General features: G+C 47.6%; 12 protein-coding genes across 12 annotated transcripts; 7 read left to right on the top strand and 5 right to left on the bottom strand.

The window, feature by feature from the left end:
- Window positions 1-287: 287 nt before the first annotated feature.
- Window positions 288-1,427, top strand: rsmA (putative bZIP transcription factor (Fcr3); the record flags this gene model as incomplete). Its single annotated transcript, XM_057083678.1, has 3 exons — window positions 288-407; window positions 487-758; window positions 872-1,427. 3 exons carry the CDS (start codon window positions 288-290, stop codon window positions 1,425-1,427), a joined length of 948 nt encoding a protein of 315 aa, XP_056949827.1.
- Window positions 1,428-2,276: 849 nt separating this feature from the next.
- Window positions 2,277-3,293, bottom strand: N7483_000239 (phosducin family protein; the record flags this gene model as incomplete). Its single annotated transcript, XM_057083677.1, has 4 exons — window positions 2,277-2,419; window positions 2,493-2,848; window positions 2,981-3,163; window positions 3,256-3,293. The coding sequence occupies 4 exons, from the start codon at window positions 3,291-3,293 to the stop codon at window positions 2,277-2,279; spliced, it is 720 nt and encodes a 239-aa protein (XP_056949826.1).
- A 436-nt stretch (window positions 3,294-3,729) lies between these two features.
- Window positions 3,730-6,781, top strand: N7483_000238 (coatomer subunit gamma; the record flags this gene model as incomplete). The annotated part of the gene is made up of 6 exons (XM_057083676.1): window positions 3,730-3,805; window positions 3,938-4,205; window positions 4,264-5,216; window positions 5,275-5,622; window positions 5,675-6,490; window positions 6,549-6,781. The coding sequence occupies 6 exons, from the start codon at window positions 3,730-3,732 to the stop codon at window positions 6,779-6,781; spliced, it is 2,694 nt and encodes an 897-aa protein (XP_056949825.1).
- Window positions 6,782-7,265: 484 nt separating this feature from the next.
- Window positions 7,266-8,591, bottom strand: N7483_000237 (F-box domain protein; the record flags this gene model as incomplete). The annotated part of the gene is made up of 2 exons (XM_057083675.1): window positions 7,266-8,070; window positions 8,179-8,591. The coding sequence occupies 2 exons, from the start codon at window positions 8,589-8,591 to the stop codon at window positions 7,266-7,268; spliced, it is 1,218 nt and encodes a 405-aa protein (XP_056949824.1).
- Window positions 8,592-8,992: 401 nt separating this feature from the next.
- N7483_000236 (putative HAD superfamily hydrolase) lies at window positions 8,993-10,338 on the top strand (the record flags this gene model as incomplete). The annotated part of the gene is made up of 3 exons (XM_057083674.1): window positions 8,993-9,123; window positions 9,197-9,499; window positions 9,564-10,338. The coding sequence occupies 3 exons, from the start codon at window positions 8,993-8,995 to the stop codon at window positions 10,336-10,338; spliced, it is 1,209 nt and encodes a 402-aa protein (XP_056949823.1).
- A 362-nt stretch (window positions 10,339-10,700) lies between these two features.
- On the top strand, window positions 10,701-12,427 carry dps1 (putative aspartyl-tRNA synthetase Dps1; the record flags this gene model as incomplete). Its single annotated transcript, XM_057083673.1, has 2 exons — window positions 10,701-11,693; window positions 11,750-12,427. The coding sequence occupies 2 exons, from the start codon at window positions 10,701-10,703 to the stop codon at window positions 12,425-12,427; spliced, it is 1,671 nt and encodes a 556-aa protein (XP_056949822.1).
- A 3,206-nt stretch (window positions 12,428-15,633) lies between these two features.
- On the top strand, window positions 15,634-17,005 carry N7483_000234 (SIP1 domain-containing protein; the record flags this gene model as incomplete). Its single annotated transcript, XM_057083672.1, has 2 exons — window positions 15,634-15,869; window positions 15,991-17,005. The coding sequence occupies 2 exons, from the start codon at window positions 15,634-15,636 to the stop codon at window positions 17,003-17,005; spliced, it is 1,251 nt and encodes a 416-aa protein (XP_056949821.1).
- Window positions 17,006-17,074: 69 nt separating this feature from the next.
- N7483_000233 (uncharacterized protein) lies at window positions 17,075-17,590 on the bottom strand (the record flags this gene model as incomplete). The annotated part of the gene is made up of 1 exon (XM_057083671.1): window positions 17,075-17,590. One exon carries the CDS (start codon window positions 17,588-17,590, stop codon window positions 17,075-17,077), a length of 516 nt encoding a protein of 171 aa, XP_056949820.1.
- A 105-nt stretch (window positions 17,591-17,695) lies between these two features.
- On the top strand, window positions 17,696-18,963 carry N7483_000232 (Qc-SNARE protein; the record flags this gene model as incomplete). The annotated part of the gene is made up of 2 exons (XM_057083670.1): window positions 17,696-18,861; window positions 18,912-18,963. 2 exons carry the CDS (start codon window positions 17,696-17,698, stop codon window positions 18,961-18,963), a joined length of 1,218 nt encoding a protein of 405 aa, XP_056949819.1.
- Window positions 18,964-19,298: 335 nt separating this feature from the next.
- Window positions 19,299-22,013, bottom strand: N7483_000231 (ATP-dependent DNA helicase 2 subunit KU80; the record flags this gene model as incomplete). Its single annotated transcript, XM_057083669.1, has 11 exons — window positions 19,299-19,316; window positions 19,374-19,825; window positions 19,909-20,120; window positions 20,177-20,562; window positions 20,619-21,140; window positions 21,195-21,255; window positions 21,306-21,474; window positions 21,531-21,598; window positions 21,657-21,726; window positions 21,779-21,833; window positions 21,885-22,013. The coding sequence occupies 11 exons, from the start codon at window positions 22,011-22,013 to the stop codon at window positions 19,299-19,301; spliced, it is 2,142 nt and encodes a 713-aa protein (XP_056949818.1).
- A 355-nt stretch (window positions 22,014-22,368) lies between these two features.
- On the top strand, window positions 22,369-23,084 carry N7483_000230 (DUF4149 domain-containing protein; the record flags this gene model as incomplete). Its single annotated transcript, XM_057083668.1, has 4 exons — window positions 22,369-22,400; window positions 22,471-22,504; window positions 22,577-22,865; window positions 22,918-23,084. The coding sequence occupies 4 exons, from the start codon at window positions 22,369-22,371 to the stop codon at window positions 23,082-23,084; spliced, it is 522 nt and encodes a 173-aa protein (XP_056949817.1).
- Window positions 23,085-23,513: 429 nt separating this feature from the next.
- N7483_000229 (uncharacterized protein) lies at window positions 23,514-24,383 on the bottom strand (the record flags this gene model as incomplete). Its single annotated transcript, XM_057083667.1, has 1 exon — window positions 23,514-24,383. One exon carries the CDS (start codon window positions 24,381-24,383, stop codon window positions 23,514-23,516), a length of 870 nt encoding a protein of 289 aa, XP_056949816.1.
- Between the last annotated feature and the right edge of the window lie 2,137 nt (window positions 24,384-26,520).

The raw sequence follows: 26,520 nt of genomic DNA, 5'->3' as shown, positions 1-26,520 counted from the left end.
CAGTTGAGGAGACAAAGAGACAAATCAGATTACTAGAAACTCGATAAAAGTAGAATATTGAGATAGAGTGTAATCAATACGAGATGTGATGTACTTTGGTAGTTCTATTAGCCCAGTCTAAGATGCAGAATCAGTCAGAACCACCATGGAAACACGAAAAAAACCCCCCCATGAAACACTCAATGCCCAGTCTGAAATCTCCCCGTACTACCTCGTTCTCCTTTCACTTCTCTTCCATCCCATAATCATTCAAATCCCAAATACTCTCGAATTTACGTCGGTGCAAGATGGATTACTCCAACTATGCTGGCCATCAATCCCAGCCCTACTCTTTGTACGGTCTTCCAACCCCCGACCAACAACCAGCGCCACACACCGAGGACGGTCTCCGCGATCCATTCTCTCTGGTATGAGCCCCGATTTCCACCACCTATATGACCTAGTCGGAGATTCTAATTATGTGTTCTCCTTTCTCTTTCTTTGCAGCAGCAGCAAAATACATATAATCAATACTTTCCCGGTTTCGAGGGCTCCTTGCGTCTAGACCCCTCATCTTTTGTCCCGCCACATTCGCCCCCGGATTCCTTCACGAAGCAATCCGTCTCTAGCAATGATCTTACCCATACAAAGCCTGGACCTGCTTCCCTCGATGGCGACGATGGCCAATTTGCGGATGGTGGACTGGTGCGGAGTAGCAGTGAGGAGAAAGATTCCATGACACCGGCTCAAACGAAGCGCAAAGCGCAAAATCGTGCAGCGTATGTAGCCCACATCACCTCGACTCCCCCGATATCATGCACTTCAACCCTGTCGTTTCAATATATCCTCCGAGATGAGATTACAATGAAGTACCCACTAACCAAACATCCAGACAACGAGCCTTCCGCGAAAGAAAAGAACGACACGTCAAAGACCTCGAGGAAAAAGTTAATTCCCTCGAAGAAGCATCAACATCCCTCCAAGCAGATAACGAGCGTCTAAAGCGTGAACTCGCCAAATTCGCAACTGAAAACGAAATCCTCCGCGCAACATCCGGCTCTTTAAATGGTTCTCACCATGCCGCACACAATGTTGATCAACCAACCGTTACCGGTCCCATGAAATACTCCCCAACGGACTTCTATACATCGCTCATGCCTGAAGACGCGGGTTGGGGTCCTGTACCTGGTAGCTCCCCGTCCGCACCACCTGCTTCGCATCGTATCTCAGTTTGTCAGGTTACGGGTGAGAAGTTACTTGATGCGGGTGCGACCTGGGATTTTATTCAAGGACATGAGCTTTTTAAGAAGGGTCAGGTTGATATTGGGGATGTTGCGGAGAGACTTAAGGGGTTAGCGCAATGTAATGGACAAGGACCGGCTTTTAAGGAAGGGGAGATTATGAGGGCTATTATGGCGAGTGTTGCGGATCGAGATGAGTTGATCTGATCGTACTCGCTGACTCTGGCTCATTTCCTTGATGAGAATATGTGTTCATGTTACTTTGATATCTCTCGGGGTTTTTTTATATCTTTGGTCTGCGATTTGGCGCTGTTGGATCCTTTTTTGGTGTTTTGTGTCTCTTTTCAGGTCTGGCGTTGGAAGTTGACTGGGATTACGGGGCGATGAATATACCTGCCAGTGACTGTGAGAAGGATATCTTCATACGCTATGGCCTACTTGCCTCGAGTACCTTCCGGTCTACATATTTCTGTTTTTTTTTCTTTGGACATTCTTTTTGCCCTGCAGAAGCTATACGAGTCTAATATGCATTCAAGCATTCCAATCAATACATATATCAGTGTGCTTCGAGTTGATATCCATGGAGTAGTAGAACTTGACTTCCAAGGTTCTTGTATCCGTCTCAACTCCCAGGGCTTCAAAGTTGAATCCGATTCGGATGAATGAATACTATTTAAATGAATCCTCAAGTTAGAAAATATTTGAATCATTGATTGAGTACTCTGTATACTGGTTCAAATTTTGGTACAGTATCAGATGTATATTAGATAACTGTCCTCCAGGGAACACGCAAGATCATGATGATATCAATAACTGAAAAGATTCTCAGGGTTGAGTGACGTTGAGCTCGAAATTTCCTGTTTCCAAGATTGTTTCATCTCAAATGAGTGTTCACCTTCAAGTCAAAATTGTTGTTTTTTCTCGTCTGCTTCCATTTCATTGAAATCTCCCAAATTCAGCACTGCTCAAGGATCGTTTCGCCGTTCGGGCGCGTTTCATAATATACACACATCAAATCATAAAATTCAGGCTGATCGCAAGCTTCAAACTATACAATTAATCCCAATCATCATCGTAGTCCTCCACATTGAGGTCATCATCCTTCTTGCGGTATTCATCTTCATCATCGTCGGAGTTCTTCTTCAGTCGGACGTCACTTTCCTTCAATGCTCCAATATCGACAAGTAGCTTCTCAAGATCTATTTTATCCGTTAGTTTCGCTATCCACATGGATAATAATTGAACGATCACTGGGTCCATAGGACTGCTCACCCGCCAACTTAGTTCGCACTCCCTTCAACTCCCTCAGCGTAACCAACTGTCTCCGAATCTCGGTATCCTTGTACACGAGAATTGTGGGTGTGTTCCGCTCAGGATACCCCTCAATACACATATCGGCTCGGATCTCACAGAACTTAATATCGCCAAACTTTGCGGCCAGTTGTCGCCAGAGCTCTGTCAGCACGCGGGACTCAACGTTGGCGCCTTGGGATGTAAGGTTCACGAGGACAAAGGCATCTTTTGAGGCATCGGTCACTTCACGTGCGTAATCGACTTTCTGGAGAGGGTACACTTGGTTGAAGTTGCTGGTTTGCTGTAGAATGGAGAATTCGGCAAGACGTTTTTGCCTGGGCCAGTCAGTATTGTCATGACGTAGTATTTATTTTGGTGGGTATATGGAATTCAGTATGGAGAGAATGTTGTATTATCCATGTGGAAATAGGATATTACAAAAAATCCATTGTGTCTGTGGTACTTACCGGTATTGCTCGAGGAAGCCTTCGTCCTCTTCATCTTCCAGTGCATCCAACTCATCCAGGTCCTTATCCTCCAGACGGTTCTCGTATGCCCTGTGCTGGGCTGCGATTAAGGCTTCTTGGATCAATGGTTCAGGGTCCTTAGGCTTCTCAGGAATAATGCCATGTTGACGAAGAATATCATTCCTAGATTATTGGCCATTTCTGTTAGACCCTGCACAAATATAGCTCGCTGCGGGCGGGGATGCGGGCATGCAGGTGCCAGTGGTGGAACTTACCACTCAGTATCCTCGTTAGGGTTGACTTCGACCTGCATGGTGAATGAATAAGAATGAGAAAATCTCCAAGGACTTTCTCTTTCAAAATGTTATCAATAATAGTAAATCCAGCATATAGTAGTAAGAAGTTGGGACTGGCAAAGAGTATTGTGAGTTCATGATGCCACCTGTTTGCAGTGTTTGTCGCGGGCCAGCCAAACACACGGAAGGCCACCATTCCAACTTTACTCCATAAACAAGTGATCCGTGGAGCTCGAGGTTGCGCTTCTCTATTACCACCTCTTCTCCAATTTTACTTTTCTTTAATTCTCCTCTTCAGTCTATTGCTTTCGTTGGGCAAGACTATGCGCATGCAGTAGTTTACTCACCGCTCTCTTCTGCTGCTACTGTGTCCTCCCAACTTAAATCCCACCCCAGAATACCGAGCGATCGCGAAGCACATCTCCGCTGGTGCAGACCCAGCACCCGGACAATATGAGTTACATGAAGAAAGATGAAGATGCCGACCAGGTCATGATCAAGCTTGATCGGACATCTGTGTTCCAAGATGGTATGGCAATCGACAATGGCCAATGGCTATGACCCCCTGGACATCGCCGCACTACTCTTGTCCCCCTCTCCCTCCCTGTCAGCTTTTTAGCCTCGCTCATGGGCAACGGACTGATATATCAAATTCTTCTAGCTCGACTTTTCAACTCCTCACCGATCTCCCCGCGAACATGCCGTACATTATTGACCAAGATCGCGGTCCTCCTCTTCACCGGCGAGCATTTCCCCACAAACGAAGCCACCACCCTCTTCTTCGGCATCTCGAAGCTCTTCCAGAACAAGGACCCCTCATTGCGACAGATGGTTTACCTGATCTTGAAGGAGCTGGCTAATACCGCGGAGGATGTGATCATGTCGACAAGTATCATAATGAAGGATACTGCGGTCGGAAGTGACGTCCTGTACCGAGCCAACGCCATTCGTGCCCTCTGCCGCATTATCGATGGCTCCACTGTTCAGGGTATCGAACGTCTCATTAAGACCGCCATTGTCGACAAAACCCCCCTCGGTCTCCTCCGCCGCTTTGGTTTCCGCCTACCACCTTCTCCCTATCGCCCGCGATGTCGTCCGGAGATGGCAGAGCGAGACACAGGAAGCTGCTTCTTCCTCGAAGTCATCGACCGGTTTCCTGGGCTTCGGTGGAAGCTCTCACGCCCACGCTATCTCCCAGTCCAACTTTATGACACAGTACCACGCAATTGGTCTTTTGTACCAGATGCGTTCTCACGATCGCATGATGTTGGTGAAGATGGTTCAGCAATACGGCGCAGCTGGTGTGGTGAAGAGCCCCGCTGCTTTGGTGTTGCTTGTTCGTCTGGCCGCCAAGCTGGCAGAGGAGGACGCTGGTCTCCGGAAACCCATGATGCAGATGCTGGATGGCTGGCTCCGTCACAAGCACGAAATGGTCAATTTCGAGGCTGCCAAGGCTATTTGCGATATGCGGGACGTCACCGACGGCGAGGCCTCCCAGGCTGTTCATGTTCTGCAGCTTTTCCTGTCTTCTCCTCGCTCTGTTACCAAGTTCTCCGCCATTCGCATTCTCCACAACTTCGCTTCTTTCAAGCCAAACGTCGTCAATGTGTGCAATCCCGATATCGAAGCGCTCATTTCTAACTCTAATCGCTCTATTGCCACATTCGCTATCACTACTCTGCTCAAGACTGGTAACGAGGCTAGTGTGGATCGTCTGATGAAGCAGATCTCTGGCTTCATGGCAGATATCACTGATGAGTTCAAGATCACCATCGTTGAGGCTATCCGTACCTTGTGCTTGAAGTTCCCTAGCAAGCAGGCCGGTATGCTGGTCTTCCTCAGCGGAATCCTTCGCGATGAGGGTGGCTATGAATTCAAGCGCACCGTTGTGGAGAGCATGTTCGATCTGATTAAGTTTGTTCCTGACAGCAAGGAAGATGGTATGTTTATTATTATTGATTCTAATATGACATCTCAAGTTCTAACTCCTCTGTCTAGCTCTCGCTCATCTTTGTGAGTTCATTGAGGACTGCGAGTTCGCCAAGCTCTCTGTCCGTATCCTGCACCTGCTCGGTGTTGAGGGCCCCAAGACCTCGCACCCTACCAAGTATATCCGCTATATCTACAACCGTGTCGTTCTGGAGAATGCTATTGTCCGTGCCGCCGCTGTCACTGCGCTGGCTAAGTTTGGTGTTGGCCAGAAGGATCCCGAAGTCAAGTCTAGTGTGCATGTTCTGCTCACTCGTTGTCTCGATGACATTGATGACGAGGTGCGCGATCGTGCTGCTCTCAACTTGCGGTTGATGGGTGCCGAGGATGAAATGGCTGGCGCATTTATCAAGAACGGTAGGCAATGTCACCACCTGTGTGCTCTCTTGTTCCTAACTAACGAATCTAGACTCTATGTACTCACTCTCCACTTTCGAGCACCAACTCGTTATGTACGTGACTTCAAATGATAAGGAAACCTTTGCTGCGGCCTTTGACGTTGCTTCCGTGCCCGTTGTCTCCCACGAGCAGGCCTTGGCCGAGGAGCGGACCAAGAAGCTCACCACCGCTACCCCTACCCTCAAGGCCCCATCGACTGGTCCTCCCAAGGGCAAGTCCAACGGAGTTGCTGAAGCAGCCACTGCTGCTGTCACCCAAAAATACGCCGAGCAGCTTATGCAGATTCCCGAAATCAAGGAGTACGGTACCTTGCTCAAGTCTTCAGTGCCCGTCGAGCTTTCGGAGAGCGTCACCGAGTACGTGGTCTCTGCTGTCAAGCACATCTTCAAGGAGCACATTGTCCTACAATACGATATTAAGAATACCCTTCCCGATACTGTCTTAGAGAACGTGACTGTTATCGCTTCGCCATCAGAGGAGGATGTGTTGGAAGACGACTTTATCATCCCTGCACCCAAGCTCACCCCCAACGATCCGGGTGTTGTCTATGTTGCGTTTAAGAAGCTGGGTGGCGAGCACAGCGTCCCCGTTACCTCTTTTACCAACAACCTGAAGTTCACAAGCAAGGAGATCGACCCCACTACTGGCGAACCCGAATCTGAAGGATACGATGACGAGTACCAAGTAGAGGACCTCGAGCTCAACGGCGGCGACTACGTTATCCCCACATTCGCTGGCAGCTTCGATCACGTGTGGGAGCAGACCGGTGCCAATGGCGAGGAAGAGAGTGAGACTCTACAACTAAGCAACATGAAGGGCATTGCTGGTAAGTGTTTACAATCAACTTCTACCTGTTATCAAAATCATATTAACATGTATTCTAGATGCCACGGAGCAACTCATCTCTGCACTTTCTTTGCAACCCTTGGAAGGCACCGATGTTGCCCTCAACAACAGCACACATACCCTCAAGCTCTTCGGAAAGACCGTCTCTGGCGGCAGAGTGGCCTCTCTCATCAAGATGGCATACTCAAGCAAGAGCGGCGTCACAACCAAGATCACGGTCCGGGCAGAAGAGGAGGGTGTTGCTGCCGCGGTTCTTGCATCTGTCACTTAATGTCTTTAACTTATTTCCTTTTCTTTTTTTGACTCCTTTCATAGCAAATTGTAGTAGACATGAGGATTTGGTTTTTCTTCATTTTTCTTTCTCTCCCATCCCACCTTTTTCTTGTCTTGGGTTCTATTATATCGCACGAAGAAGCCTGCGTCTCCTCTGCTTCAATTCCCTCCCCGTTTCTTCTTTGCCTCGAGTGTGCTCAAGGCAAATTGTGTTAGTTTTGACGTGGTCTACGAAACTTACTACAAAATTGGAGGGTTCTCTTCACCATGTCTTTCTGTTCCTGTTCAGCCCTCCTGCTTCAAGTTTGACTTGTTTTACGTTCTGTACTTCATTAGGTGTCTCATTAGATGGAGATGCTCAGTATGAAAAACTACTTTTATTTTGAAAAGTCCCTAACGCCCATTGGGGTATCATAAAAAAAACTAAAAGAGACAAAAAATAAGAAGCAGATAGCAGAGATGCCCATTCCGGCAAATCATCCCTAGCTGTCCTTTTTGCGGACGCTGAATCCCGGAAGTGCAGGCCAAGCATCAAGTTCGTCATCACTCACATCATCGAGGTGAGCGACGATCAGTTCATCCAGCTCGAACTGGTCCAGGGCGTACTCCTCCATGAGTCCGATCGGAACCTCCAGTCCCCAAATCAAGCACAGCGGGCCAAACTCGACAGAACCAATTAGGTCACCACCGAGATCAGGGTCAAGGTATTCACCTTCACAGTCCACCGGTTCAGTAAGTGTGAGAGACTTAAATCCCATTACATCCTCGGACTCTGAATCAAACATTCCGAAGAAACGTGCCAAATCACACGGGATCTGCACACGGTCCAGGCACGGAAGTTCATACATCACAGAAGTTTCCACTTCTTCAAAGTGTTCGAAATGAATGTATGAGCAGGTTGAATCGATGATGAACTCTTCGAGATTCATTTGGACGGTTGGATGGGATAGAATTGCGTCGATAATCAGGTTGCTGAGAGCCCGACCTTGGGTAATCTTGATAGACTCGATGTGGGGTGGCCACTCAAATTTTTCCATGACTTCGTGATCAAACTCACCAGAGAGGATCATATCGCCGAGATAGTGGGGCCAGTCGCCAGGCCCTCCTTCGCTCTTTGTGGAACAATGAGTTATTGGAATGGATGCTGGAAGACAGAGACGCCAGAGATTTTCAAGCTTGCTGATGGTATTCTTGAGAGTTGGGAAGTTGATTCCTGTGTTGTAGATTCGGCTTAAATCCAAGCTTCTGAGTTCTGAGCATTTCGATAGTGGTGCAAGACAGTTGAGGCTGGAAGGCATATTAGCTTGTGTTTGATACGACACCTATGTGTAGCAACAAGGAAGGAGAATGATGGGGAAGAAAGTAAGGGAAGACTGGACTTGTGCACAAACTTACGAAAAGGAGTATTGAGGGGCGGTGAAAATGCGCATCTTCCTGGCTTTGTTGATGAGCCGTGCCGTCCTGCTGTTGGAACTATGATGGACCAGATTACCCAGGTTGAGAGTGTGAATCAATAGCCCGAGCTCTGGCCGGTCCCGGTCCCGTCTCCGGTCCCTGTGGTTTGGGCAAAGGGTTCGCAAAAACTTCAGAATTGATTCCCCGGACAACAAGGATGGACTGCAATAGAGCTTTGAAATGGCGACAGAGTACCATTGTTTATTGACGAGACAGAAATTTGCCAATGTGGCCTGTCTTTTTCTCAGTACTGATGCATATACAATTCCAGGTTCCTCATACATGTCGACATATTGGAGGTACTCTGCAATTTGCATCACAAGTTCAGTCGGCAGGTAAGAAAAAGTAGCCATGTTCATTGAGGATCGAAGTGTCGCGCTAGGCACGAAGTGACGCGTTTTTAGTTCTTTTTTCTTCAAATCGTGAGTTCAAGTGACGGGACCTGTGATTGAATGCGAGAAGTAAGTGGTCACAGATTCAGTAGATGAAGCAGACAAAGCTTTGGAGACATAGTGTTGAAGTAGGTGTGTTGGGGAGGACGAAAGAGAGAACGATCCAGCAAAAAAAATGAAGGTGTTGATGGATGGCGGGGAGGAAGGCCGATAGATCGGTTGGAGATGAAGATAAATCGGGGAGGCAGCAGTGTGGGGCCGGCATACATGAGCCCGAGCCCCCGGGATGATATCACTTATCGCCGGGCTCCCCTCTCCCCTTTCAACTTCTCCAACTCCTCAACTTCCCCATTTGCAACACAATGAGACCTCAACCTGTCTTGCAGTCACTTCGGCTGCTTCAGCGATCTTCTTTAATCAATTCTACAAGTGGGCGACGTGCTATTCAAACGGCTAGCAGCACGCGCATCCCTAACTTCGCATTTGCCTTTGAGTGAGTAGGATTAATGTATGCATGTATGCATGAAACTACAGCTTGATTTACAATGTCTAACACCTTCTCTTAGCATTGATGGTGTTCTCTTGAGATCTTCCAAGCCTATTCCTGGAGCTGCTGATTCTCTAGCTCATCTGAAAGAGCAAGGCATTCCCTTCATCCTGCTTACCAATGGCGGTGGTAAACACGAGACCGAGCGCGTTGCCGAGATTAGTGAAAAGCTGAACATCCCTCTGGATGCATCTGACATTGTTCAAAGCCATTCTCCCTTTGCCGAGCTAGTCAAAGGACCCGATCCAGCTTCTGCCCTGGAGAATAAATGCGTCCTGGTGGCTGGCGGAGATGGAGATAATTGCCGACGTGTGGCAGAGCAGTATGCAGACCTGAGGAAAAACCAACCTGAGTTGCACTCTTGCTAATGCATTTGATTATTCTAGATATGGATTTAAGAATGTTGTGACACCCGGCGACATCTTCATGGATAATCCCGCCATCTGGCCTTTCTCAAAGAACTTCTCGGACTACTACAAGAATTTCGCCAGGCCACTTCCGAAACCCGTAGACCCTACAGACCGGACTCGGGGTCTCAAAATTGACGCAGTCTTCGTTTTCAATGATCCCAGAGATTGGGGTCTCGACACCCAAGTTATTATGGATCTTCTGCTTTCGCGAGAAGGCCATGTGGGTACACTCTCGGAGAAGAATGGTCGAACAGATCTACCAAACCACGGATATCAGCAGGATGGTCAGCCTCATCTATACTTCTCTAACCCAGATCTTTACTGGGCTGCAGCATACCCGTTACCTCGTCTTGGACAGGGTGGATTCCGTGAGGCATTGGAAGGCGTCTGGGCTGCGACCACTGGTGGACCGAGCAAGGGTGTTGAGCTGAAGAAGACCGTGATCGGAAAGCCCTACCAAGGAACCTATGAATTTGCCGAGCGACAGCTACTTCGTAACCGGGCCAAAAATTTTGAGGGTGTGTCTGATCTCCCGCCGTTGCAGCAGATCTACATGATTGGCGATAATCCTGAGTCGGATATTCGGGGTGCGAACGCGTACCGTAGTACCTACGGAAGTAAGTGGCAGTCTATTCTGGTACGCACTGGAGTCTATCCCGGCGGTGAACCAGCCTGGACTCCTACTACGATCGCAGATGATGTACAGAAGGGTGTACAGTGGGCACTGAAGACCTCGAAGTGGTCTTCTTGATTCTGTTCGCACTTTGTAAATTCAGTTCCATGTATGGCGTCCTAGACATGTGTCTGAAATACTCATAGTATTTCTTTCTTTTGTTAATTATTTGCAAGCGAATCCCAATGGCATGAGCTTTAATACTAAGTTGATTCCTTATTTCGAAGGCATCATTTTATAGCTGGTGTCATGTGACCTGTCACCCCTCTTAGGGCATAGGGTTGTAAGGAACTGTCGGCGGGGTGAGTCAAAGTGTTAGCTTCAAACGGTGATCGTGACGACATATCAAACCATTAAGGTACGTCTATACCCCCCCGCAATATTCTATTTTCTTTGTTGAGTTTCTTTGTTTAATATCATTATCATTTTCCTACAGCATCATGGCGGATTCAGAATTGCCCACACGCCCTAAGCCCGAGGAGACCCCCGCGGCCGCTCCCGCCGAAGGCGAGACCAAGAACGCTGCTAAGAACGCTGCTAAGAAGGCCGCCAAGGAAAAGGCTAAGGCTGAGAAGGCTGCTGCTCGCGCTGCGCAGGAGAAGGCTCAGGCCGCTGCTAATGAGGCCAGCGACACCGCCAAGGGCCTCTACGGTGTCCTCCCCGAGACTGAGGATGTTATCTCCACCACACGATTCTCCCAGCTGTCTGAGGACTCCTACGAGAAGGAAGTTACTGTTGTCGCACGTGTCGACAATGCCCGTGTCCAGAGTGCTAAGCTTGCATTCTTGATGCTGCGCCAGCAGGGTCAGAAGGTTCAGGCCGTCATCGCGGCTCACGAGCCCATCTCCCGCCAGATGATCAAGTACACCGGTGGATTGAACGTCAACTCCATTGTGCAGGTCACTGGTGTTGTGAAGAAGCCCGATACTCCTATCTCTTCCGCTACCATCCAGCACCTGGAGCTCCACATCCGCAAGGTTTACATGATCTCTGAGGCTGCCCAGATGCTGCCCATGCAGGTCAAGGATGCTGAGCGCCCTCCCCCTACTGAGGAGAAGGAGGGCGAGGGTGAGGTCGATGAGTCTGGCGCTCCCATCGTCACCCTCAAGACCCGTCTTGACAACCGTGTTCTGGATCTGCAGACCGAGACCAGCCAGGCTATTACCTGGATCTCCAGCGGTGTCGCGGAGCTCTTTGCTGAGTACATGATCAAGAGTGGATCCCGATGGATCTTCACCCCCAAGTTGGTGGGTGCCGCTACTGAGGGTGGTAGCAACGTCTTTGAGGTCAAGTACTTCAAGCGTACCGGCTACCTCGCCCAGAGCCCCCAGTTGTACAAGCAGATGTGTATTGCTGGTGATATGGAGAATGTTTTCGAGATCGCCCCCGTTTTCCGTGCCGAGGACAGTAACACTCACCGTCACTTGACTGAGGTATGATCATTGTTGTATCAAGGGAGTAGAAGAGGATATCGCTAACCTTTCTTTAGTTCGCCGGTCTTGATTTCGAGAAGACCTTTGAGAAGCACTACCACGAGGTTTTGGAGTTCGCTGAGGACCTGCTTGTTTTCATTCTCAGTCAGCTCAAGGCCCGTTATGCTGCCCAGATTGCCACCATCCAGAAGTCTTACCCCAAGGCTGGTGACTTCAAGCTGCCCAAGGACGGCAAGGCCCTGCGTCTGAACTACATGGACGGTGTTGCGCTGCTGAAGGAGGCTGGCGTCGACATGTCGGAGCAGGAGCGCTTCGAGAACGACTTCACCACTTCCATGGAGAAGCAGCTTGGTCAGATTATTCGCGAGAAGTATGACACCGACTTCTATGTTCTCGACAAGTTCCCCATGGCTGTCCGTCCCTTCTACACCAAGGCCGACCCCAAGGATGCTCGTTTCTCCAACTCGTACGACTTCTTCATGCGTGGTGAGGAGATCATGTCCGGTGCTCAGCGTATTAACGACATTAAGGAGCTGGAGGATTCCATGCGCTCCAAGGGTCTCGACCCCACCCAGGAGGGTTTCGAGGACTACCTCAACGCTTTCCGACAGGGATGTCCTCCCCACGCCGGTGGTGGTCTGGGTATGAACCGTATTGTGATGTTCTTCTTGGGTCTTCCCAACGTCCGGTTGGCATCGCTGTTCCCCCGTGACCCTCAGCGTCTGCGCCCTTAAGGGTTTCGTTGTGTGTAGATAGAGTTGACAAAAACAAATGCATTGAATCGGTCGGTTACCACAGTTAACAATTGCGAGCATCCTCGAAAGATTTCCAGTAACAAGGCCGATCAGAGATATTCCTGGTGGTAGAAGACACATTAGCAATGTACACATGGCTGCTCAAGGTATGAACCACACTGTTTAATAGATCAAATAATTCTGACATGGATGGAGATACAGATGGAGGTAAAGAAAAATAGTACGAAACTATTATTAAAGTCCATGGGCGTGCGTGTTACCTTCAAGAGTACTTGCAGCTCATCAGTCGCGTCGGTCGCGTGTCGAGGTAACACAAGTCAGGGTCTAAACATCAGTGTTGAGGCTCTGTGTTCAAAAAGCTAAAATAAAGTTGACGCGTCAATCCCTACAACTGGTAAAGTTTCATTGACACGTCAACAAAAAAAACTTCAAGTTGAGATCTATTGCTTCAAGGCGTAAAGGAGGAAGGAAACCTTTTGAAAAAAAAACAAAAACTCAACCCAGGGGTTAAACCCCTGAGACTACAAAACTCCGCGGATGTTTTTAGAGGTGCGATGCTGAAACCGCTTGTAGGCCGGCCAGTTTTTCCTACTTCCTCCCGGAGGCAGGTTCGAACACTCCCCCCTCATTTCTGAAGAGGACTTGGACTCGCTTTAATGCAGCAGTTGGTTCACGTGGTTCCCCAACTACGCCACTCACCCTCGTTGCAGTCTGGGGTCCCCAAAACGTTTATCACGGAGACCTGTCTAACCTTTTCGGCAAGTGGAGTAATGTGGGGCATATATTTCTGCTCCACTTTAGTACAGATCTATTGTGGAGAATGAGGCGCATTTGATGAGCCTAATTTTGATGTAAGTTGTCATGGTGAGTTGTTGAGTTGTTAAATTGGTGGGGATATCGCTGTCTTCGTGACTGAGGTGGTGAGGTAGGTAACTGAGGTTATTCCCAGCGTGGAGGACCTCGGACCCCAACTTCGGTCTGACTACCACTTTTGAACATTCTTTTCTTAGGGAACCTGGCAATTTAAATTAGCGGAATTAATCCTACCATTTGAAAGTATCTATTTTCAAAATATAGGCTCTTAATCCGTGAAATAACAGGCCCCGAATGCTGGAAATCGATTCCACTCTGCACTGCAGAGACATATCCTGCTGGGTCATAGTGGGCTCCCACTCCATATTCTGACCACGACAACATTCTCTAATTCAAAATTCAAAAAGAACCAGGAGGCATTTTATTTCCCCATTTGCAATTAATATTCTCTTCTCCGAACATTTTTGTCTATCAAAGTTCGCCGATCCGAGAAGAGTGCTCTAACATTATTTCGCATGCAAAAGACTACTTGAACACTGCTACCGGCCTCCACATGTGCAGAGCTCAGAAACACTCAGAAACACCCGTCTCTACAGCTGATAAGCCCTTCTGGCGCCACACGTCTCCGATATGGATAAATATTTGGCTGGAGTGAAGTAGACTCTTTGTTTGTTATGTTCAATTGGTCAGATATGAGCACCCGGGGCATCTCAAGCCTCCAGAAGCCTTCAAGACCGTTGACGTGAAGAAAAGAATCTTCGAAATCTCGAGTCCAGCGTGGATTGAACCAACGACTTTCCGGAAACGGAATTTTGTTGATCTTGCCATTTTTTTGACGCGATTGCCTGTCCTGAAGATGATTTTGACTAGACAGCGGAGGCGAGTCCATGGGTCCAGTTTGTTGACTGACCCACCGTGAAATTTTCGGAAATTTTCGAACAGACTCATACAGAACTCGGTATCAATCTCATTTTCATGATGGGGTACTGGCAGATCTGGGTAGATTTCGAACGCCGTGGACTCCAAGACCGAAAGCAATTGAGCTATCGCATAACGAGGTCTTTCATCGGCACATGATAGACATTGGAAGAAGCTTGAAGCTTCGAAATGCGCATATGAATCATTATGAGTCAATTTCCCCCTTATAACTTCATGTCGGATGTACATGTGGGCAGCACCAAGGCGGAATTTTGAAGGCTGCGGGCGTCAAGGTCGAGTTATCATCCAACACACGCTTTCATCGCAGGTTGTTAGACATTGGAAAAAGACTCGGAGCTTTGAAAGGCTCATATGAATCTTTATAACTCAATTGGCCCTTACATTTTACGCTGGATGTACGTGTGGCCAGCGCCCGGGCGGATTTTGAAGGTTGTGAGCTACAAATCTAAGCGCTCACCTCCAGGGCCAACACGCTCTTTTATCAAGACACAATCGACCTCAAAAAGAAAACTTGGACAGGAGCATATCCATATTCATACTAATTTCCACTTATAATTCAGTTCCTAGGCGAATTCAATGTTTTGGTTGTGGGCTCCAAGGCCGAGTTCTCATCCAACGTACACTTTCATCCGGGCATGGTAGACATTGGGAGAAAGCTTCAAAAATGTTGCACAATAAGGGATTTGAAAATGAAGAGCTCGAAGGAGTCCAAAAAAGTCTTGTCACTATGGTGGTCAATCTGGGAAGGTATGTTCTTGCATTCTTACAGCTGGAGAAGTCAAATCAACAAGTCAACGCAAATGTAGATCTACTGCAGCATGAAAGCCGCCGACGAGGATGAAAACTTTGCAAAAAAAAAAACAAAAACTCACCCCAGGGTTTCCATACGGAAATCCCGAGGCTACAAAACTCCGAAGAGTTTTTGGAAGTTCGGCTGCTGAACCGCTGGTGTGCCGGCCCAGTTTTTCCTACCCCCTCCCGGAGGTAGGTGCGAACTTCCCTCCCCATTTCTGAAGAGACTTGGACTCGCTTTAATGCAGCAGTTGGTGTGGTTAACCAACTACGCCACTCACCCTCGTTGCAATCTTAAGTCCCCAAAATCTTTATAGCGAAGGCCTGCCAAACTTTTTGGTGTGGAAGCTTTGGGATGTGGCATGATTCTTCCACTACACACACACCCCCTCTCTTTTCTTGATTCAATTTAATTTTTTTTTTCTCATTTCATCCAGTATACTCTTTTGAATCCAAATATCAACACAATTTTAAATCTCCTCTTCTTATTTGATCTAAATGCGCCAGAGGGAGAGGTAGAGCATTCCTGGGGAGATCATTGTATAGTTCCAATGTTGGATGGTGATCCCGATAACAGATAAGAGATGATAAGGCCATGATAAGCTCAGTAAGCTCCCCGACTTTTTCTCCTGCAATACACAATGCCCCAAAAACGAAAGGCTCCCATGCCGTACTCTTCACACAAAAGGCCTCGGTTATCGTATGAGGAGGATGATGATGACGACTCATCGATAAAACCATACGAAAAGCCGCAGAACCACCCTCTCTATGGCCAGAAGAACGCGTTCCCAGGCTTAGACGATGGCGGCGACGAGCTCTGCTACGGTGATGAGGATGGGGATGCAGACGACGGACTGGAGTATCTACGCATGGTCAGGTAAGTCTGCAAGCTTCTTGGTTGACTTTTATCCCGTGCTAAATGTCACCAAGTGCTCCCAAGTTGGATTCCTCGTGCGCGCTACAGAACAAATTCTAACATCCTGCCCATGACCTCCTAGATCCGAGGCTAGCGCACTGCCTTCGTTGTTTAGCGCGACAAAGTCCAAACTTAATACCGATACACCCTCGGCACCAATTCCAATCGTACCCGAAACCAAAACCGCTGCCTTCCCTCCTGGGTTCTTCGATAATGAGGAGGCATACATCGCCCCAATGAAGACCCAGCAAAATACGGTCGCACCTCTCCACACGTATCCGGAAGCCCAGGCTGCATATAATAACCTTCTCCGACATCGATTCCTACTTCTACGATCTACTTTAAAGTGTTCTCCTCCAGCTACTGCCATCGCAGCCCTCGATGACGCCCATCCAATCAGTCTCCCGCGCAAAGTCGAGGCTGCGCGCAAGGAATGGCGACGACTTGTCATGAGCGTGGATCCACAGATGGTTCAACTAGCCTGTATGGACATGGACAGTGTGCTTGGAGTTATGCAGATCATGGCGCGCATGATGTCCGACGTCTTGCGGAGTGAAGATCCAGAGAAGATTCGAAGAATCGGTGCTTGGGCCTGGGGCTTGCTGGGTAAATGTCGAGAGATTGGAGAGTTGTCTACAGAAGAAGTTGGAGATATTCGTGATATTGGGAAACGCGCTGTGAAAATATTGCAGAAAATTCGGGAAGCGGATGATAGTCAAAAGGCGGATACTGAGGAACAGCCAGACTCCTCGGATAATGGAGAGTATGAACAACCGGAGGATGCCGCTCCAGAAATGGAGGTAGAAGGAGAAAAGGATGGCGAGGTCGATCAAGAAGTGCAACCTGAGCCTAAAGCTGGCGGCGACGACGACGCGGATATGCCTGATGCTACAGACGAGGCCGCTGAGCTGGAGAAGGCCAAGGCCCGGTTACAGGCGCAGGTGCAATATAGTTCAGACAGCGAACCCGCTACAGACGAGGAGAATGTCGCAAAACAGACCCGGGCTTTGCTTGACATGATCATAATGGTGGTTGGCGAGTATTTTGGTCAACGAGACCTTTTGGATTCGCGAGAAGTCTGGGCCTCTCCAGTCTGATTTGCATCTGGTCTAAACCGAAAGATCTATGATACCCCAATTGGAAATAATACTGAAAGTTGTTTCGTATCATGATTTTCTTGCAACTACTGCAACCTCGTATGGCGTTAACCCGACATCTGGGAAGCTCAGCTCGGAGAACGAAGATTGACGAAAGCAGGGCTCATAGTCAGGCCAATCAACCCGTGGACCGAGCCACACGATCAACTCAACAGCGTGATCGCCGTAAGTATCAATATATTTGGTAACGAGCTTGGGCTCGCGTGGATAAACGAACATCCATGCTGTAGCCTGCTGAGCAAAGGAGTATATACCCCATGCACCGGTCACGACATGCATATCTTCTTCGGCCAGGTATCGATTAACGCTGGAGCCTACTTCCACACCTTGTACTGAGATGTCATTTTGATAACCCAGGAGGCTTTCAAGTAGACCTGATCCACTGCCGATTGATAATGTGAATGCTGGTTCCGTAGGGAGAAGCGCAACCATTGAGGATATCAGATCAGAGGAGATAGCCAGACAACAATCTGGGAATCGCGTAGGCGATGAGGATAGTTGGTTGGCAATTTGAGTAATGTCCATGATTAAGATGAAATCGTAGTAGAATGTGAGTGGGAGTAGATATAGTAGACAATAATGAGAGAAAATGGTTCTTCCACACTAACCCGATTTCGGGTTCCCTGCGTCATGCGGGTACCTCACGTTATCTCTGCTCTTATCTCTGCTGAGCTTCATGAGAACTTCCTCTTGACAACTCCCAATATGGCGCCGTCAGTAGAAATTGCGATACCTACTACCTCTCTATCGCCTACCTCTCCTCAGCACACCGTATACCATGTCACTCTACGCCTCCCACTTCGCTCCTTCACCGTCTCCAAGCGCTACTCCGACTTCTCAGCCTTCCACACTACGCTGATCAACCAAACCAATGCCCAACCCCCAGCTTCTCTCCCCGCAAAATCCTGGTTCTCCAACACAGTCTCCAATGAAAGCTTCCGCGAAGAGCGCCGAATAGGTCTGGAGGAATATCTTCGTGCCATAAATGAATCCGAAGATGGACGCTGGCGCACATGTCCCGCGTGGCGAGCATTTCTCAATCTTCCAACTGCCGCAGCTTCTACAGTAGCCACTACGGGTAATACCTCGGCAAGACTCCACGCCGCAATCACGGACCCTGGAAATGCATCTAACACCGCAATCACCGATCCAACACTCTGGCTTGACTACTTCCGGGATATGAAGGCTCATCTCCATGATGCCCGTCTTGCTCTTTCGCGCCGAGATCAGGAAACTACTCCGCAGAAACAGCATGAAAGTTCTGCCCAAGCAAAAAGTAGTCTTGTCCGTGCGGGATCTATGATAACTACTTTGGAAGAAGGTCTTCTGAATCTAAGTGGTCGAGGGGCACAGGCACCGAAGACTCAGTCCACGGCTTCGCTTGGTGAAGGAGAACTTCGTCGCCGAAAAGATTTGCTGATTAATGCCCGGAAAGAGAAAGATGGGTTGGAGGATTTGCTTCATGCTATGGCGGCGAAGAGCAAGATTGATTATGCGATTGCCTCGATTCAGGATAAAGAGGCGCTGATGAAGGCGGGTAGTACCCTGGGGGATAGTGGTGGCCGTCGCACCCCGGCAAAATCGGGAAGAGTCCTCGGCAAGGAAACGGAGCGGACTCGTGAGCTTGATAACGATGGAGTCTTGCAATTGCAGAAACAGATGATGAAGGATCAGGATACGAGTGTTGAGGAATTGATGAAGGTTATTATTCGGCAGAGGGAGCTCGGGACTGCGATTCATAATGAGTTGGAGGTGCAGAATGAGTTGCTCAAAATGGCAGATGAGGATACTGATCGGTTAGTCTTCTTTCTCTCACCTGGTGGATTCGTTACTAACCCTATTGCAGTCTGAAAGCCAAGCTCGACGTTGGCAAGAAGCGTATTGGTAGGATTTCTTAAGATCGGATCTTATCAGGCGGTTGATACGATATGTGGGCACTGCTTGGTCATTTTACATTCTACATTTTCATATGAGCGTTCACTTGGCGCGTCTACTCTTCTTTTCTTTTGATTCCCCAGCATGGGTAACATTTACCAGGTTTCCCAAATTTGCAAGACTGTTTTATTATTCCAGATAGGTAAAATACACTATCTATCAGCAGAAACAAAAGGGCTTAAGCTCATAAACCTTCTAACTCCGGTAATTGGCGCTGTAATGCTCGTCTAGCGAGAACGACCTTAGAAGCCCAAGGATAAAAGTGAAACAGAAAAGCCAGAAATTAGGACTGAGGCATTCAAACGGCAGCCAGGAACTAAGCAGTCGAGTCAGTTGAATACTCGCTCAAAATACCATTTCTTGGAGAACTTACCTTGGTTGCCTCTTCTTCGGAAACAGTCGAGCTCTCCGATTCATTCTGGCCAATAAGTCCCAGCTTACCCTTTCGAATAAGCCACCATAGCTCCTTACGATCTCCACCGAGACTTTCATTGAAAATCTTGTTCTTCAGAGCCGGAAGTAGATCATTGTAAATTCCAGGCTCCTCGTACTCCACCAACTCCTCACGAACTGTGCCCAGACCTTCAACAACACGCTCATAGTTGCTATCACCCAGACTGTATTTGATCTGCTCTTCAATGATATGAACCATTTGCTTAACAGCATCATGAATACTTTCAACGGTGTCAGCACGGGAAACCAGTTGCTTGAACTCTGGAATCGCATTCTCTGCTGAGATTTTGGCCCGTTTCGGTTCTAGATTGAGAAGAGCGTCCACATCCAGGCCAGAGAGAGGCTTCTCAGTTTCGCGATTGCGTTTACGGCCTTTAGCCTTAGGTAGCACTATATTTCTTTTTGGTTAGTTTTGTGGTTTTTGACAGGTCGGTATATGAGAACTCAGCCCTTACCTTTCTTCACATCTGCCGCAGTGATGAGCTTCTCCAACTGAGCCTGCGACTTCTTCACCAACTCTTCGTCGGGATGGGAAAACTTCGTCAGTGTTGCTGATGGTTCTTCGATAGCTCCGTTGGGGTTGATGGCTCTCCATCGCACAGCTGACTGAAGACGGTGTAGCAAAGGAGAGTAGGAGTAGTCGATAGGTACTTCATTGATGACATGTCTGATTTTTGATTAGCTGATTGTTTACCTTGTATAGTTTGAAAGAAAAGGACTCACCCATCATCGTCCTTCAAATCTAGCTCCATGCTATCAACATACTGGTCCATGGCATCTTGCAAAGCATCATTTGGGAGGTTGCGGTGTTCATTAACAATCTTGCCAGACACAGTCATGACCTTGTCCAGGGGCGGAAATTGATATGCGCGCAGATCCTCTGCAAATGGAAGCTGAATTTCCAGGAGACCTTCAAAATCCGATTCCAGACATGGTGCTAGGAGGACAAGCATGGGTGGCTTGGACTCCTTGGTTACCAGTCGGGCAACTGCATAGTTCTCAGCCTCAAAGAGTGCATGAATGAGCGAGGACAGGGCAAGAGAGGCTTTTTGATTTCCCTTGGATGCGACGAGCATGTTGACATTGCCCATCTGCATGTATCGGCCGTACTTGGGTTTGATTATTAGCATTATAGCCGAGGACCTAACTCACCGCATGAACATACCTTGTCATCTGCAACGAAACCAATGATTTCCATGCCGGCGAAAGTGGTTAGCATAGTGATGTTCTCGTCCATATCGGTGATAGGCACGACTGTCCGCCCATACTCGTATCCCTTTGCAAGCTGGTCGCGCTCAACGTCAGCCTTGCCTCCTGGGGCTGACTCGTCAGCAACCTGATAGGTTCGGGAGGTTCGTATGGTAACAAGTGAGCCTCCTTCAACTGGTGCTTGACTTGTAGCGGGATCTGTCTCTTCGCCTGGCTCGTTACCAGATCGGAGAACGTAAGAGCTCGCAGTCGGGGGCTTGGCAACCATGGTTTTGGCGTAGCGTTCTATGGGGATGCGGAGGGCTGTTTCATATTCCCCGGCATTGCCGAGGGAGAGGAATCCTTTGAAGGAGGCCATGTGCTTGACCTCTTTGATTCGAGGGATATCTAACTCAGATATGGCAGATTCAAGAGTTCCGAAAAGACTGCCTTCGGGTAGAGTTGCAATGAAATCACGAAAGAGAGTTTCGTTTTGAGCCTATAGAGTATGAATGAGTAAGTTTGGAATGAAAAAGGGTAGTTATGATGATACCTTTCGTTCGTCTTTATCTTCTTCCTTAACGCCTGATTCGGGATCGTCGAAGTCGGGTCCCCTAGGCCAAAAGTCAGCGATTTCAGGGCAGATGAAGGTTCATAAACATACAAGATTTTCAATGTAATACTATCTTCCTCAATCTTGTCTTTGATTTGATCCAAGCCTTCACTGTTAATCAAACCAGTGCCATTGGTTACCAGTACAATTTCTCTCTTGTATTTGAGCTTCTTGCATTGAGCAGTGATCATCTGAATTGCGAGCACCAGACCAGAGATAACTGGATACATATTAGATAAGTGAAGACTTTCAGAAAGTGAAGTTGCTTTCACAAACCATCTCCCTTGTAAGTACGACTAGGCTTGATTGCCTCTTGTAGCTTTCGGATATCGGGTGTGAGTATTCTGTACAGGGTTGACATTAGTCAAATCTAGAGGACAGAAAAGACGGTTATATGCGTACTGTTTCAGACCTGAGAGAACAGAGATATTGGAAAAGCTATCATCATGCTCCTGGTAATCGTTCATGGTATCTAGCATTGTTATGTTAGTCCTACTCGACGGATTTTGGAATTGGAATAGTACCATCAGTGCGCATGGCGATAAAGCCAGCCAAATCGGTTTTGCGGCCTCTCATAACCTAGATATGACTATCAGACCTGAAAATTTATCCAGATATAGGCTCACATACAGTGTTGGTTATCCTGTCCCAGACATACTGCATAGCCCAATCGAGATCGGTAATGGTCCGTCCATGGCGTTTTTCTCCCATGGACCTCCCAAGATCAACAACGTAGACTGTAGCCTCCTTGTCCGTCATTTTGGAACGAGAATGAATTGAAATTTGGGGGAAGGATGATTCAGGGAGGCAGAAGTCGAGTAAGTACTCCGACTACAACAGGCAGACGCGTGATATTGCCTTTTTGGTTTAGCGTAAAACGCGCTTGCATGACATCATCTGACTGCCGTGGTTTTAACAAATGGTGCGTATTTTTACTCTAAGACTAGGACTTTTGTGCGTGATTATACCACAGTCCCGCGTTATTTGACGTGGAATTACACGTGTATTCTTTGTCACACCACCTGCCAACTTGAAGCTTCCCCACTGTTTAAACAGCTTCTAAACTCTAGTCTACATCTTCCTCCATTCTTATATCACCATCTACAGCTGCAAAATGACTGATCCTCGTCCCTACCATGTTCTCGGGTGTGTTCTAATCTCCAACACAAGAAGACAATCAAAATAATCGAAAATGCCACTAACTTGCATTTCTTAGTTACGGAACTCTCCTGGGTACCCAGTTCTTTCAGGTAAGTTCTACCTCAACTGCATGATCAACAAAGAGATTTTATAGACACTAACTCCTACTCATCTTTGACCAGTCCTTTGTGGGTGGAGTAGTTGCATTCCGCGCTTTGCCGCGTCCCCAATTTGCTTCTCTGCAATCAGCCATCTTCCCCATCTACTTCTCGCTGCAGACCGCACTTCCCGTGGCTGTCGCTTTGACTGCCAGTTCTGGTGGTCGTGTACTTGGCCTCTTGGGTCTTGTGTCCGAGGAATACCGCTACAGCACCTTGCTACCCCTTGCTACTGTCGCGGTTACAGGACTGATCAACAATGTCTTCCTGCGCCCACTCACTATCAACATCATGCGCGAGCGCAAGCACCAAGGTATGCATGAAATCTGGATATATGATATTGGGCCATTTTCTAACTTGTCTAGAAACCCGCGATGGGAAGAAGAGCTATGATCCCGCTCCCCACTCCAAGGAGATGCAGGCCCTGAACAAGAAGTTCGGTCGTATACACGGTGCTTCAAGCCTGATCAACTTGGCTGCTTTCCTGGCGACAATTTACTATGGCGTTGTCCTCAGCAAGAAACTTGAGTAAGGAACTTGGGCAAGAGGCATTGCGAGGAAGGGTATCGAATTTGTACATGGGTTTTGGGTGTAAATATACACTTCTGAAGTTTGCAATATCACAGCACTGAACTATCGATAATCATATGTATGTGGAACATCTATTATTAATGTTACTACTAGAATGAACTGAAGGTCTGAATTAGTACTCAAAGGTTGCGTGTTCAGTAGTAATAACGCTAGATATGATAGTAGTAAGAGAAAGATGAGTGAAATCTACTATCAGACCCGCTGACCTGGGCTCTTCCACAAACATCAATTGAAATCTACACATTCGATTGCGATTTCGCACGAAATCCCAAAATTGCAAAACAACAAGAATAGACTGTTTGTATAGCTTTCATTCATGACTGTCTTTGACTCTCTAGATTGCCCCATCCACTTCAAGTTGAGGGCCTGATTAATCCAACCCCAATAAATTAGACTCCGGGTGCTCTGAGCTCTGTTTCTCGGGGCTTGAATCCTGCATATCAGCATTCTGTGGCTCCGAGTCGGAAGTGTCCTGCTGGGGCTCGACATCATCATCCGGGGTCCGATATGATGTACTATCATGGTTCTCGAGTCCAAATTGAATTGTATCCAGACGACCGACAATTTGATTCAATTCATTCTCCATAACCCGTTCCAGATTTCCAGACAAGTTGGTGAATTGGGCTTGGACGCTTAGATTGAAATCCTGAGAAACTTGCACAAGATCCCCGGACATGGAGTTGAGATTACTTATGCCGTGATAAATATGTTGGAGCTCCTCTCGTGCATCATTGGAGATTGAAACGAGACCGCCTTTGATATCATTCAAGTCTTGGGAGTGGCTATCCATGCGTGACTGAGAGCGCTGCTGATCTCGATTCACATCGGAAATGGTTATAGTCTGTTTGAGGAGAATAGCGGATAGTATGCCGATAGCTGTAACGATCCAGGTGGTCATATATTGAGGAAGGTGTGATTTGGAACCTCCATGAAGCGTTGTGTATGGTTGATTCAACCAAAAGGACTTGAGCCAATGGTATAGACCGCCGATTGAGCTGGGGTTCGGCTTAGGATCGGCGTAGCTTGAGAACAATGGTGCTGTGGGATGCACTCCGACTGATTTGTTCAACATGAAGTCGGCTGTCTCTCCAATGGTGAGTACGGTACTAGCAACTTGGAAAGACCCAATGGTTCGATCCAAAGCTGAGCGAGATGGGTGGATTGCTGTATAAGGAATTCCACCATATAGTCCCCATAGATTAGTGACTAGGAAAACAACAATCGGAATCGTCCAAATCATTTTGCTGGTAGTGCTGGTAGACTCGGGTGGATTTTGAAGTGAGACAACAGTCAAGTTAGAGATGTGTTTGAGTGAAGAAGACATTAGGAAGACTGGATTAATGAGCGGTTATATCTTATATGAGTAAGACAAAGAACAATAAGATGTGAGGCATATGTGAGGTACGAAGCAAGAACTTACTACACATGAAAAGTGATGTAGTGAATGAGTAGGTAAAAACTGAAAGAGATGTCAAACACATGTAAGAAAAAGAGTTCGTAAATAGCAAGTAGACCTAGTAATTTGGTGAATGTCGTTTCCTTGATATGCAAAATGAAGTGCAATGCATTGTGATGAACAAATGAAGAAATACCTAGCCATTATCTGCGATCTATTCTTGGTATCTAAGTATAAAACACTTCATTGAGATTGCAGGATGTATCTTTCCTAGATCATAGACCCAGACACAGGTGGCGCTTCTAAGGTTGGTCAGCCCAAAATGAGAATGGATCAGGCCTGGCTTTGAATGCCCTTTGAAATTGACAGCATAGACCATATATAGATCCGAGTTCCAATATTAGTGCCAGTGAGCTCAAGCGCTTTAGCCTTTTATCAGTACTGAAAGACTTGAGACAGCCACTGAAGTTTGAAACCCTCAGACTATTTAGAGCTGGGCAAATGTTGTATGAACCTTGGAAAGGGGACTTGAAGGATTAGGTCCCGAGGTCTTCAAATATTTTGAGGGTAAAGGCTGGTTATTTCAAGTTCTTCACCTGGGCAATAGAGAACTTGAGAACTTCAAGTTGAAGGCTTTACATGTGTATTTCAAGGTATACATTCTTTTTGAAGTCTCTCATGAGAGATATATTATTTGTAAATTGTGACAGCTTTTGCATTCAAATGTTTCTTTCATTACTTCAAGTTAAATCCGGGGATTCTGATCAGATCATGCAAGGACATCCGAGGGGTCTTCGGTTTGCCATCGCGAGTGGATTTCCAGAGATCCAAGACGGACTTGAACTTGGGGCTCGGCTGCCACACTCGAGAAACTTCAGGATTCAAGATATGTTGCAGGGCTTTAACTGAGTTGGGAGAAGAATATCGCTTTGACGGAGAGAAATTATCAAAATGACGTTTGCAGAATTTGGTGCCGTGCCATAATTTGTTTCTGCACCCTCTTCTAGAACAGACACGCTGTTCCCGGGTCGGAAGCAATCCCTCTTCAAACACTACCCTATGGAAATTGCGCTCTTCTTGGCATGGGATACAACGTCTTTCCATGACAAAGCGACTGGTCCAGGGTCTTGCTCAAAAAGCCTTTGTACATAAACCACTTGACAATATCTTGGCATAATAACCTGGGTGCACGGTGCATCAAATCAACATACAAACAGGCGATTGCCAGCTTTCGGACTTTCTGGGTTGCATGTACCAACCAAGTCCCGAGGGCGGGGCCTTGAATTTCTGCATTTCTGCGGGGTCAAAATAACCTAAGATCAAGTAACTCAGCAAATTCGCGGGAGGCGTTGCGGCGAGTCATTAGTGTTCTCGGCGGCTCTTTGTGGACTGATGGAAAATCCCCACGGGAAGGCGTTGTGCATGGCGCGGAAAATCAGCGTCAACCCAACCGTCAGCGGCTTAAGGACCCTCGAACGACAAGTTCAAGTCCCAGATTGATCTGACTCAACTGTAAGATGAATCAAGACATTCTATAGGTCACTTGAATACTTTCTCAAATCTGATCCAGACGCACGCCCAGCGTGACGTAATCGAGGGTGTTCGCGGGCATGATAGGTTGTTCCAACGTTGATCATTTCCTGGGTACTTTAGCTATATCCTCTCGTATTGCTTGGAGTGCTTATCGCTGACTGGTACGGCACGACCGGGGTTCTCGTGTGAGTATACCCGTTCTGCATTCTCCACCAGATTCAGATTCTCCATGTCATTGGTGTCATTTCGCGTGGTAGTCCACTCATCGCGGGATCCATCCATAAGGCCCACCCCCATGGCTATACTCCGCATTTGGGGAGTGCCCGATGACAGGGCGCACGTCCTCACAGATGATACTTTTGATCGCTCGGTGGCTTTCCGGCTCTCTCGGCAGGCTTGAAGTGGGTCGATTTCTTAGGTGAGAAATCAAGCGTGAGGAAAAAAGGGC

This window comes from Penicillium malachiteum (genome assembly GCF_028827825.1).
Source record: "Penicillium malachiteum strain IBT 17515 chromosome Unknown utg000001l:1.0-8184562.0:1.0-8186909.0, whole genome shotgun sequence".
NCBI classification, from domain to species: domain Eukaryota; kingdom Fungi; phylum Ascomycota; class Eurotiomycetes; order Eurotiales; family Aspergillaceae; genus Penicillium; species Penicillium malachiteum.
The sequence above is the reverse complement of the archived record's forward strand: the minus strand, read 5'-3'. Positions and strand labels throughout refer to the sequence as shown.